This window comes from Falco cherrug, chromosome 4 (assembly GCF_023634085.1).
Source record: "Falco cherrug isolate bFalChe1 chromosome 4, bFalChe1.pri, whole genome shotgun sequence".
Lineage (NCBI taxonomy): Eukaryota > Metazoa > Chordata > Aves > Falconiformes > Falconidae > Falco > Falco cherrug.
The window spans coordinates 91970456-91983387 of NC_073700.1; the positions used below are offsets into that span (position 1 = coordinate 91970456).

General features: G+C 41.3%; 1 protein-coding gene across 11 annotated transcripts in view; it reads left to right on the forward strand.

The window, feature by feature from the left end:
• The window catches only part of AMPH (amphiphysin), a 120766-nt gene that overhangs the window by 86109 nt on the left and 21725 nt on the right, over positions 1–12932 (forward strand). For 5 of the 11 annotated variants that reach the window (XM_055707240.1, XM_055707242.1, XM_055707241.1 and 2 more), the window contains exons 11-15: positions 430–558; positions 5444–5551; positions 8791–8814; positions 10426–10449; positions 10735–12519. In XM_055707240.1, coding sequence (XP_055563215.1) covers positions 430–558; positions 5444–5551; positions 8791–8814; positions 10426–10449; positions 10735–12519 — 2070 coding nt within the window. The remainder of the gene's footprint in view (positions 1–429; positions 559–5443; positions 5552–8790; positions 8815–10425; positions 10450–10734; positions 12520–12932) is intronic. The other 6 variants (XM_055707245.1, XM_055707246.1, XM_055707247.1 and 3 more) reach the window with 2 other exon arrangements.

The window sequence follows — 12932 nt, forward strand, 5'->3', positions numbered from 1 at the left end:
AGGCTTTAAAGGTAGCGACAGGTGGGCAGGGACAAAATCCCAAAGCTAAACAGGAATGAATTTAAGAAGCCAAAAAGCTGCAGAAGCCTGGTACTGTGCAGTACCACCATTCCCACTATGGGCTGCATAGGAGAGGAAGTGTCCTGCACTGCATGCCTGTCACAGCAGAAAAAAATCAGCCAAGAAATGTTTTTGTATGACATCTTAAACCTTAAGTTGGAATGTTTTTGAAGCATAGAGTTGGGTTTTTTCCCCACAATGTTTATTTTGAGGCATTTGGAGGTAAACAACCAAACGTTTCCTTTCAACCCATGACTTATGCCCACATTTAAGGCAGCGATAAAATCCTGACACAAATTGTTTAGGCCTAGCTTAAAGCTCTTTCTTTTATCCTTGAACTGGTCTATGATATTTTTGCTGTCTGTCTAGCTGAGGAAAGGTCCGCCAGTCCCACCACTGCCTAAGCTCACACCCACGAAGGAGTTGCAACAGGAGAACATCATTAACTTCTTTGACGACAACTTTGTCCCGGAAATTAATGTGACGACCCCATCACAGGTAAGCCTCAGAGGACAGTTTATGGGTCCAAACCTGCAATTACCCTCAGTTCTCCAAAACAGTGGCCTTGGGGGTGATATCTGTGTGGAGGGAGGAGGAGGGTGCAAGCTGAAGGCAGAGGCATAATTAGCATTTTATGTTATCTTGAAAGGGTCACACACGCAGTGTTTTAACTTTGCATAGGCCACACATAATCACTCAAAAGGGCTAACATTGGTAACATGTTGAAAAAAAAATAGATTTTCTGAGAGGCCTGACTAAAAATACTGTGAAGCAGTCACGTTTGAGATTTAACTGCATCCAGGTTACATTACAAGCTGAGAGTTCATCTAAGATGCTTTTTTTCTAATCCTAAGAATCTCAAGTGGTACTTTGTGTCATCCTTCATTATTTCTGTTTCTTCCATCAAAATCATAAAAACTATTCCTTTTTTCTTTTGATCAGTCTAAAAAAAATGGAACCTGGCTGGTTTAATCAACTTTTTGCAGGTATAAAAGGCTGCTCTGGCTATATTATTCATCCACTTGGTTTTGACTCATAGAAATATTAGCTACACAGCAGAAGAGTGATCAAAATTACTTTTATCAATTATTATGAAATTACAACATGTTAAAAAATTGTATATAACAAACAGAAAAGCCAATGTTGTAAAATAAGTCTGCATAATTTGTATTCAATTATTCAGCTTTTATGCAGTTATAGTAACTGCTGGTTGTTCAATAATGGACTGTTTCTATTATGGTAATTACAACTCTGAAATCTGAGCCTGTGTCTGGTAGACTGGGGAGAAATATGCAGATCTGAAGCTTATGCAGAATGTTTATGAATTTTTGTTTTCATGTGAATTATTGTTTTTATACTAATTCATTTAAAAACACAGGAGAATTTAGACACAGCAATGAAAACCAAAATTATTTTAGAAAATTTGAACATGTGATGCTTTGTTTCCTTGTGGAGGGAAGAAAAAGGCATTGCTGCCTATATGGATCTGTTGGGAAAAGAGTTATTTATAGTTAAGTCCCCATGCAATTAAAGAATTAATGGCAGTTCCCAGTGTGCAGCCACTGCTGGGGCATCCTGCTGAAGTGAGATTGCAGGTCTGTTGCATCATTGTACCCTGACTTCATGGGAGTTATCGCTCTGGGAGCATGATCCTTGACATCAGTGGCAAGAGTCAGTGTAACCTGTGCTAGATGTGGCTCCCTGCATTAAATGCTGTATCCACCTAACCTTCACCTGTCAAGCCAGCAAAGGAAGCAAAAATAGAATCAGTTGGCTTTTCAATTAAGAGATGACACTGAAACAGGGCTTTAAATGAGTGTAAATCAGATTTCCAGATTCTTTACATCTTTTCTACCAGAGATTGGTAGAAAAGTAGAATGGCATAATAAAGATGGGGTGTACGCCTGAGAACTGTAAGCTTTCTCTTATCTATCAAGGAAAAACTGATCTCCCTTCAATGAGTGATTTATGTCCCTCCCTCCTCCCCAGTCAATGACCTGGGAATGACCTAAGCTATTCTGTGGCCACCTTCTCATGAATCATCTGCACTTCTCCCTGCACAAAACCCACCCCCATCACTAAAGCATCCTTACTGTATCTGAGATCTCTGAGCATGTACAGACATACCCAAACATTGTGATGTATAGGTTTTATAGCCTTCTATAAGAGAACCAGTTATTTAAAATATACTGCATGAAATCCATAAGAAACATGGACTTACTTCTCTTATGAGTTTCTGTGCTTACGACATCTCCTGTACTCCCAGAGCCCTTGTTGGGCAGTGTGGAGGAAACTATCGAGCCTGCAGAGCCCTCTAATGGTGCAGGACTTCCCAAAGGACCACCACTGGTGTCTCTAGCACTCTGCTCACAGAGGCACAAAAGCAACCGGCTGATGAATAAGAGCTTTGCTGCTTTAATCCCATGTTTCAGAGAGGATTACAAACTGGCCAAACAGTTCTCTCTTCCAGAACACAAATAGCCTGTAATTGTTGTTCATCTTTCTTTACCAAACAGTACTAATGGATCTGATGTTGTGCAAGATGCTGACAGTTCTGCTTGATGCTGTTGGTTATTTTGGTCTGATTCAACAAAGTAGCTTACACTTCTGGTTAATGCACTGTCAAGAATGGATTTAATTACTGCTAAGTAAAAGAAAGAGACGAGAAGATGTGATGTCTGGGTGACCAGGTGAAAGAATAATTTAGAAATGAGTGTTCCTTGCTTTATTTCTTTTTTTTCTCCCTAGTGTCCATTTACTAGCTTGGACATTGTAAGTCTTTACAGTATGCTCCCTTCAGGTACTTAACATGTCTGAGTGTGTCTGGCAGCTCTAAAGTGAATGACCCATACCTGCTAGGGCTATTTTAAGGCTTGTACAGACTGTGCAGAGAGGGGATGACAGTTCCAGTGGTCCTTGCAGGTTTCTTGTGCCTTCTCCATCCCTTGTGCGTACCTGTCCTCTGAGAGGTACAACCTTGCTTCTGCCACAGCCACCTCTTTCAAATCTGGCATTTATTTATGCTTCATCATGCTATGGTGGAATTAGCACAGAGTTATTAGCAAGCCTTCCTGTCACAGCTTTGTCCCTTATTGAGAGATTTCCTGAAGTTCCCGTTTCTCCTGAATCTCTGTCTAATGTGATACCTCAATTAATCTTTATGTTTATTTGGACCTGTGTTCCTAAAGTTACACAGACAAGCATTCTCTTCATTTTGGTCTGAGGGTAACAGTTACTGGTAATTTTTGCAGTCAGTGATTAGTACCCTGTCACTGCAGATACCTTAGCTGTCATCACGCATGGCCTAAGACTCCTATTGATTTGATTCAGTCCTCATAAATAACAACTTCATTCTCAAACCTCACTGAAAGATAATTAACTTTTCCATTTCCATTCATTTCAGATTATGTGCTAGCTAATGCTGTTTCTTTCATCGAGCTGTATGACCATATGTGTGCTAGTGCCTCAAGGGAGTATGTGATGAGACCTAAATCCATCAGATCAAAGGAATGGCTGAATGAATGTCATGCTAGTTCATGGTGGGTTTGGTTTTGACTTTTTAAAGTGTGAGGCTATAGCACTGGCTTCAGTGTGTCAGACTAATCTGTCATCACCAGTGGCCAAATGCAGAGGCCAGGGGAAAAACATAAAACAAAGGAAGCAAAGTTGGTACTTCTTATACCCCCTTCTTCTATAGTCTCCCAGCCTCCAGCCATTTGCATCTCAGGGGCTTCCTCAACATGTTTTCTATCCTGTTTTATGTAATCCTCAACAGACTACTTTGCCACAAAGTCTTTCATCACATGTAATGTTTTTGCATTCACCCTGCCTGATGGCAAGGAGGTCCCCAGCTGAACTCTGTGCCACATGGACCACCACCGCCTTTTCTTTGTTCCACTTCTGCCCTCATCAACTTTGCTGCCACCTGCCGTCCTGCTTTGGAGGAGTCATGGAGCAGCCAAACTCCTGTGCCTCTCATGCTGGCGTAGACCCCGCTCACATCACCCCTGGTGCTCTTCTTCCAGACAGAATAGCTCCAGGTCAGTCTGTCACTCCTAACATGGGAGCTGAGGAGCTATTTTGACCATGTCTTCAGGTGACACAGACAGCTCAAATGTCCCATGGCATATGGAAGTCATTAATCACCTACACCTGAACATCTGTTTACCAATAGTAATGCTAATTTGGAAACTTTACACTCTTAAATGTTTTAGTAATAGAAAGGCTTTGGTGGTTTATTTTACTATTATCATCATCATCTTTGTTGTTATCTCCTGGTTTTGCTGTTCTTATGACTGCCCTGTTGTTGTGGACTTCCCCTGGTGTACCCTTTGGTCACAGTCAGGGGCAGGACATGGAACTATGTGGTCTGACCTTGTCTTACCATTCTTATGTAAGATTATATGTGAATGTATGCATACAAATAATTTCCCACGGTACCGTTTCCAATCTGAACACTTCAAAATAGCATTCTAATGAACTCTGTCTACGTATTCTGTACATCAAAAAACATGCTTATCTTGCTATTTAATAAACGCTGAACAACTAGCAGTAGGCAGTACTAGCCTTGTTAACCAAAACCAAGAGGCCTGCCTGCAATATTTATCATTAGTGATAATTAAATCTCAGCTCCTTTTTCATGCTAATTCAATTTTTGTGTTGAAGCATGCTAATTATTTGTTTGTGTTACTTTACAGTGGGAAAGGCCCACTGAAACAATATATGTATTTGTAGTGACCTCAGAGGCCTTGGCTAATTCATTAATTGTGAACAAAAAAAGACTGTACCGTGTAATCCAGTTTTGTAAGAGCAGATCAGCGGAGCAAGATTTAGTTAGTCTTATGTAAGATGTTTCCTAAAGTTTTGAGCTAAGGGCAGCATTAAATGTAAATTGGTATTTGTGTTCAGAATTGACATTGAAATCAAATGCATTTATGTCCTTCTTGTATTGGCTTTTTACAAATGTCTGTGTTCAGGGATAGAGTCACTTATTAGAATGTATGGACATTGGGTGCCATTTATGTAGCTTTTAGTTTTGGTGTCCATCTAAAAGCACTTTAAAAGGGCCTTCACAGTCAAATGGTGAACACTCCTCACTTCTCTGAAAGGACTGCAGTTTGTTTAGCCTGAAAAAGCAAAGCTGCACTGCAGAGAAAACAAAAAGGCATCATAAGAGTGAAGCTCATAAAAATAAAATTAAGGGTTATACTAAAGCTCAGGAAAGTCTCCAGAGCTTTTTCACCTCCTGGCTTACACCACAGCTGGAAAGTCTGTGATTATTTTTTTTTTTTTTTTTTTTTTTTTTTTTGCCTCTCAATATTTTGCTGCCCAGGGCAGCTTTTGAAAGATGAGTTTTTCAAGAGTTATGCTTCTCTTCTAACAGAATGAAGTTCCTGAAACTAAGAAAGTGGAATCTTTGCTAGATTTGGACTTCGACCCTTTCAAGCCAGAAGTTGCACCAACAGGAGTTACTCATTCACCCATGTCTCAGGTATCTCTTTTCCTTGAGGTGGCAGAAGCATAACAATGAAATATGCTGTGTTTGGTAGCAAAGATTTGCCTTGTGTACAATTTTTTCCCCTTCAGTAGCCCTGTACTTGATGGTGTGCTAGAAGGAGAGGAAATTGTCAGCAGGTAAGATGAGATGTCTGCCAATGAGTATGGCTGCTGGTACCTAGGCCTTGACTTTGGCATGCCATTATTTTCCATCTCTAGAATAACTCCTACTGTGAACATTATAATTCTCCAGCGCCTGTTTTTCTGACAATTTTTCTGACCTGGCTTTGACCCTTCATGTCTGGAAGGATGCCTCAGGGGACCTAGGTCTCGTGGAGTCAGCATGCGATTGCTTTGCTACGATGGAGTTTCTGTACCAAGCAGTGGATAAGATCTGAGCGGTTTTGCTTTTATAAATCTATTTTAGACCTAACCTCAAGGAAAATGAGAGGATGGAATAGGATGTTTCCTTAAGGATGTTGTGTTAGAGAAATTCTCCATTCTATGGTACTATTTGCTATGGTAGTTTCTTGCAGCCATTTGAAAAAGAAAAGTAGAAAAAAAAAAAAAAAAGGTTGCTATGTCACGTTGCTGGTTTTCTTTGGCTTACCCTAGGGGACCTGCTATTTTAAGACCCAGAACTCGCCATCACTACCCATAATAGGGCTGATAGTACAGTAGGGATGTTCTGGCCAGCAGAGCTGTAGCCCTGTGTTGTACACAGAGAAGGAAACAATATTAACACACTGTTAGCAAAACCTATTATCCTCGTGGCTCTTACTAACCTGGCTTGTACTGTGAGACATGAGGGGACTAATCAGCTGTTCAGGAATGCAGCACTGGGAAAGGAGTGAGAAGACAAGAAGCTTTAAGGCTGAGATAATCCTGGTTCTCTGCTGATCTCTTCCTCAGTTAATTAATTTTCTTACTTGGTTGCAGTCCTAGTTGTGTAATGAGATCTGTAGTGATCTCTGATGGGTTATGCACTGTCAGAAAAAACTCCATTTTCAGCACTCCCAACGTTAGCTGAAATTTCTCATTGTGGTTTGCTAGGAGAAGTGTTTAATTATAGCAGAGGCTGTGTGCATCTTGTTATTTCTCTTGCTCCCTCTAAACAGGGAAGGGAAAGAGTAAGGAAATTCCTTGGCATTCAGCAGTGACAGAAAACTCTGGCTGTGACTTTGCTAACTCTTCGCTTTTCAGCTTGTCTTGTCATAATGCTGATTAGAGCAGTGGGATCATTAAACCAAAGACATCTAACTTTTGTGACGGAGCACATTTGTCCTGACATCATATTGTACAGACTGTAGAAGAGTTTATTAGTTTAGTGAAGAAGAGTTGGTTTAGATTCAAGTCTACCATGAAATACAGAATATAAGTCCATGTAGAAAAGTACCTTGTAAGTTTTCATCTAGATGCATAGGAAGCATTCAACTGAGCACCTTCAGTCTGTCCTGTCCTTTCACCTTTCCTCCCAAGACAGGTATATGAGAAGGGGTGGTCCGCATCCACAAGAGCATGTGGATGAGCCAGATCACTGTGTTTTTAGAGGGAGGGAAGACAGCCCTGCAGTCTGGGTCTCAGTCTCACCCTGGATGTGGCAGGTCATTGCTATGGCAGCATAGAATGAAACCTGTGGCTACAGTCTTTAGAGAGCCCTTTTCTACCTTGCAGGGATGTTAAGATGAAAGCCTTAAGTATATATGCATTTCTATATGTGTGTAGTTTTTGTCTCAGTCACGGATATTTTCTCCTCAGCAAACTGCTGGAGTAGTGATGTGAAGACAGGAGTAGTCATCTGTGCCGTGGCGCCTCAGGAAGCCTGGCATGACTTCCCTGTTGATTATTTAACTAATTACCTTCCTCCACTGCTCTGCCAGGGTTATCAGACCACAATAAGTAGCCCTCAGTCTGCCCTTCCTCACTTGCTTTTCTGTTTCTACAGCTGCATCAGAAGCATGATTTAGAAGTGACCTTTCTAAACGTGCCTGGCCATCGCCTGTTTGCTAGCTGGGGTCTGTCTCACCTTTCCCTCAATTTGTTCCATTCCCCTCATGCTCAAAGTCTCATGAGCAATGAAAGGAAAAGGAAAAAATGAAAAATGAGCAGTCTCTCCTTTCATGGAAGTCAGTAGGACATCTAGGGTTTGTACCAGTTAGTGCTATAAGAACAGACCTATCACTTTTCCTTAAAGCTTGAGCGTTCAGGTAATAATGTTATAGCAGAGTAAGCAGGTACACTGCTGAATTACATCCACAGAAGATGCACATGTCTAGGCTTAAATCAAATTAAGCTGGTTGAGAAATGGCTGTTGATGATAATTTGCTGCGTATCTGAGTAGTGAGTTATTACCGTCTCTTTTGTTTGTGAAAGCAGAAGCTGTTCAAAGAGCTGTTCCGTCCTTACAAAATAAGAAGCAGGCAAGAAAAGAAGCTAAATGCAACAACCCTTTGTCTCAGGCAAATGTTAGTTGTCACATTTAATCTTTGCAAATATTTCAGGAACAGCTTTACATTTTACTTTATGAGCGTCTTTAGGTTTTGTTTATCGTGGACTTTAACCTAGGTCTGAATATAGTAGATAAGTTTTGAAGCATCTCAGACAGCTTTTGGGACCAACCAGCAGAGTTCCTCCTCATGCAGTGGGAAATTAATACTTGGCATGAAATCTGCTGCTTTTCTTTCATCTGTATGTTCAGCTCTTCTGCTGAGAGGTCACTAACATTTATTATTTAACAGGTTATACAAGAAAATGAAAAAAATGGTCAACTTCCTTGTATTCTTTCCCCCAAATCATGCCATTTTCCCTCCTGGTGTTAGAGTTATGAGAAAACCCGCTCGTCTCACTGGATAGCTGGATCCATTTGTAACTGAGTAAAAGCTCTTTAAAGCTTGCAGAGACTCCTATACCTGCTGAAAATTATAAAGTCACCAGCTCAGAATCCGGCTGTTACTCAAGCCCACAGCAGTATGAGTCTGCTGGAAAGCAACAACTACTTAGGAGTGGGAAATAGCACAATCCATTGTGTACTGCCCATCCTATTTAACCGAAAAAGTGTATTATGCAGATATGTACCTCCCTCCACATGCACTAATATATGAAATATGTGTTATAAAAATGCATAATAATAAAATCTCTCTCCTTAGTTAATGTGCACAGTTATGTAGCATGTTGAACAGAGAGTATATGAACAGTATTTTTCTAAGAGCCTCTTTTTTCTATTCTTTTTTTCAGACATTGCCATGGGATCTATGGACGGTAAGCCTGACATTTATCATTGTGAATAGGGATGTTTCTCTGATTCTGATTTCGTAATACTCTAGACTCAGATTTACTATGCTTTTACCAAAAGCCAAGATAAAGATTTGACAGACGGTGACAAACACTTTCAGGTATATGATGCCACTGGGAATCTTTTAAAACCACCACCAATGAAAAATGTTCTCTGTTGCTTGCCCTACAAAATCTAAATGATGTCAGAAATCTAGGCTAATAAGATTCACAATCATTATAGCTAAGCATGTGTTGCTTCTATTCTCATGCCTAAATTACAGTTATTAGAGGGTAGGAATGGAATGGATGCTGGTCACCTGATTTAATTATCTGAAGGTGTAGTTCCTCAGAACTTTAACCCAGTGGACAACCATTTTCTCAAAATTCAGGAGTGCAGAGAGAATTTAACTTGCCTTTGTGGGCATACGATTAATTGGAGTAATTCAAAAAAGAAGCTGCTACTTGAGGAAACTGCATGAATCCTTCCTCCTTGTGCCAAATCTTCCCTGCAGGAAGGAAACAACTCATTTTTGTGAGCTTTCTTTTGACTTTGTCATGTTCATAGCTGGGTTGACTTGACGTGAAGCCTGTTACACTCATTTTTGACCTTTTGCAGCTTCAGCCAGCCCAGTAATAAGTGGATGCTTCTCATGCATTCAGATTTGCAGAGCTGTTTTGTGAACACATGGCATATATAATGTATATTAAATGCTTATCTCTTTCTATTGGGAAAGGTTAAATAAAGCCTAAAAAAATAGTCATGTCTGTAGGCTAGTCAAAATTTCAAGGCTGCCAATATCTAGACTAGCTAAAATAACCCAGAAATGTTTTGAATTTATTGGTGTGAACTTATATTAGATAGCTTTATCAATGTCTGCCTTTCACACGGTTTTATTTGTAGCTTGTTAATATTAATTAGTTTCCTCTTTGCTCTAGAATAAAAAAGAACGAAGTAGTGAGCTTCACAGCTGAATGTTTGAAATTAGGGATACTCCATCTTTTAACTGAGTTTCTCTTAATAAGTTGAGCACGGAGTAGTTATTGATCTTCCTGGCAGCATTTGTATCTGATCAAAGTGGCAGCGTAGACAGCAGGCTTTGTGACTTGATGCCATACTCTGTGTGGATATAAATGCCTCTGCATGTCACAGGGTGATGGAGAATTGGAGCTGCATGCTCAGGGCTCTCTGCACTGCCTGAATGATGCAGTGATGCCTTAGTGTAAACACAAGTAAGCTCCACTGGCACGTGCATTGTTTGCTTCTCAGGTCACTGTCTCCCAGAGCAACCCCTCTTTTCAAATGAGATGTAAGAGGGTTCCTGCAATAAAATTGTCAGTGGCTTACAGAAAAAAAAGCAAGGTGCGATAAATATTCCACATACGTGGAGAACTTATTTTATAATGTAATGCAGAGGCTGGAAGGGACCTGGGATTAGTCTTCTGTGGAGTGGCAGGAGCGGATCCACCACTCCTTCCCCACATCAGTTTGGTAACTGCTGCTGGTTAGAGAACTGCCAATTAACCAACTGTTGCTCTAACGAAGTACTTCATATTCTTCTTTTCTGTGTTTTGCATGTATGATTTTCTGCTATACAGACAAGCAGCGAGTTGGTGCAGCCGGTAAGCAAACCTACCCCCAACATCGCAACCTTTCTAGAGATGTGCTTTAATCAGTGTGGTGTAATAGTTTTCTGGTTTTGTCTATCAGTGCTGCTCTTTTACATTGCACTCTATTGCCTCCAAATGTTGCAAACCACATAGCTTTCCTTAAACGGCTTAATTTAGTCACTTTCATTCTTTAAATTAAAACTGCTCTAGTAAAATATAAATTTTGTGTTTTCTCATCAAGTCCGCCTTTATCTTTTTCATCTTGTGTTTTTTCTTTGCTTTTCTGTCTGCTTAAAGCCTGATTCTTCAAAAAGTCTTTCCCTGTGTAACCTGGTCATGGAGGAAACCCCAAACAGTGGGTCATCAGAAGATACTAACAGATCTCAAACTGATCTAGGTTCACTCAACTGGGGCCTAGATGTTAGCACACCCAGTGTCAGCCAGGAAATTACTGCAGGCGGTTCTTTGCTTTTCCCTGGGGCAGAGCAAACCTCAAGTGAATCCACGGGTACTCTGTCTGCTAGTGTTTGGCCTGCTGTAGGTGAGCAGGAGGATGCTGCACCAGGGTCAGCTTCTGTAAACGAAAACCAGAGGACTTCACTGGAGGACCAGTTGGACGCCAAAAATGCTCCATGGGAAGATGTGGTGACCAATCAGCCTCTAGAGAACATAACCAGTTTTGAGACACCCATCCTGGGAACTGATAGCTTGTTGGATGAGCCCCTCCCATGTGATGTGCAAAAGGCAGAGGAAGAGCGGGAGGAAGACGAGTGGGCAGGTGCCAAGCCAAGTGAAAAGGTAGAAACCAGAGCTGTTAACTGCAAGGAGGTAGAAGGTACAGAGGAACTGGAAGAGCGAGGTTGTGAAACGAAACGAAACAGTGTGGCAGAACTTCACGAGGGTTTAGCAAAATCAGATCTTGAAATGGTAGTCAGCACAGAAGCAGAAAATTTACATGAGTTGGAAGATAGCGATAGGGATGCTGGGAGTGGTGTTAGTCTAGAAAACCCGAGGGAAGAAGAATTCAAATGGGTCAGTGTCATTGAGGAGACAGATAGAGAAATACCATTGTTGAGCACAGAGCCGGAAGGTGGGGACAAAATAGTAGTGGACAACTGTCAAACTGTAGAAAGCACTGGTGCTGAACCTGAGAGAGTCTTTGGTATCTCGGATCAGGACCGTGAAAGGACATTTGAGGATGGCTTAGACCAAACTGACAGTGGTACTGGAGAGAGTACATCCATGGAGCATATAAACTTGAGGGCACATGTTGACCTAGAAGTAACTGACCACACAGAAAAGGACCCTACAGATACTGGAAACATTCTGTGTGATGCTGAATTATCCAGTACAGAAGAGTCTGATAAAGGAACTGAAGACAATAGCATCAGCCTCCTCCCAAATGGTAGTGCTGCTGCTGAAGGTCAGTCTGCTGCTGAAAAAGAGTGGGCGTTGCTGCCAGAGACAGCTGATGCTGCTAGCACAAGCTGTGGTAATCCTTGCCTAGATAATGCAGAAAACCAAGTGACAGGTAGGGCAGCAGCAGCAGTCGCTGAAGAGCACCCTAGTAGCGGTGGTATTCCTGAAGCCTTGGAAACAGAACCCTGGCTGGCAAACTGGGATCCAACAGTTACTAATGATTCTTGGGGTTTTTCTAATCTGTCAGATGGCCAAGCCAATGGACTGGATAATTGGCCCTTTTTCCCCAAGCAGCAAGACTCAGAGGAAGGTAACATGGAACATGTTTGGTTAGGCATTAGTGATAAATGGTCTACACAAGACCTAGGAGGGACTGATAACACCTGGGGAGAAGTCGGTGTGAGCACAAGCAATAAAAGTCAGGAGGCACCAGTAAAACAAGGCTTGCCTGGGGAGCAGGCAGGCGTTAGCAATCCTGGACCGAGCAAGGAGATAGCTAGACCCTTGACTCTCTTTCAAATGGGAAATTCCAGAAATGCTAGCACCGAGAGTTCAACTAGTCCTAAAGACAATGAGACCAACAACTCAGATTTATCTGAAGATGAAATTGCTAACCGGAGATATGGATTGTTGTACCAGGAAATTGAGGCTGATAAAGAAGAGGTACCTACCCCAGTGTGTAGCCTAGTCTAGACAAAGAGTTCCTTAGGTCATGCATAACCTTGTCGTTTAAAAACAATCCGTTTGTGTGTTTCCCACTGCCCCTCCCAAGCCCGCGCTATTCTTTTTTTGAAAGATTGCCATGCAACTGCTCATAGTGTGGTGCCCCTCAGCCATGTAATGAAGCAGGCTGACAAAAATGCATTTCAGAACAGTGAATGAAACTTTGAACTGCGAAGGCACCTTGTGTCTCGCAGGTTTTGTGTTTTGGTTGTATAACTTTAAATGCACCTAGTCTTTTTTTATTATTATTTTATAAAAATACTTAAGTTCCTCTGCTTTTTGGTTTTGTTGTATTCTTTCAGCCTGTGACACCTGTTACCAAATAACACTGTCATCATATTTCTTGCTGCCTT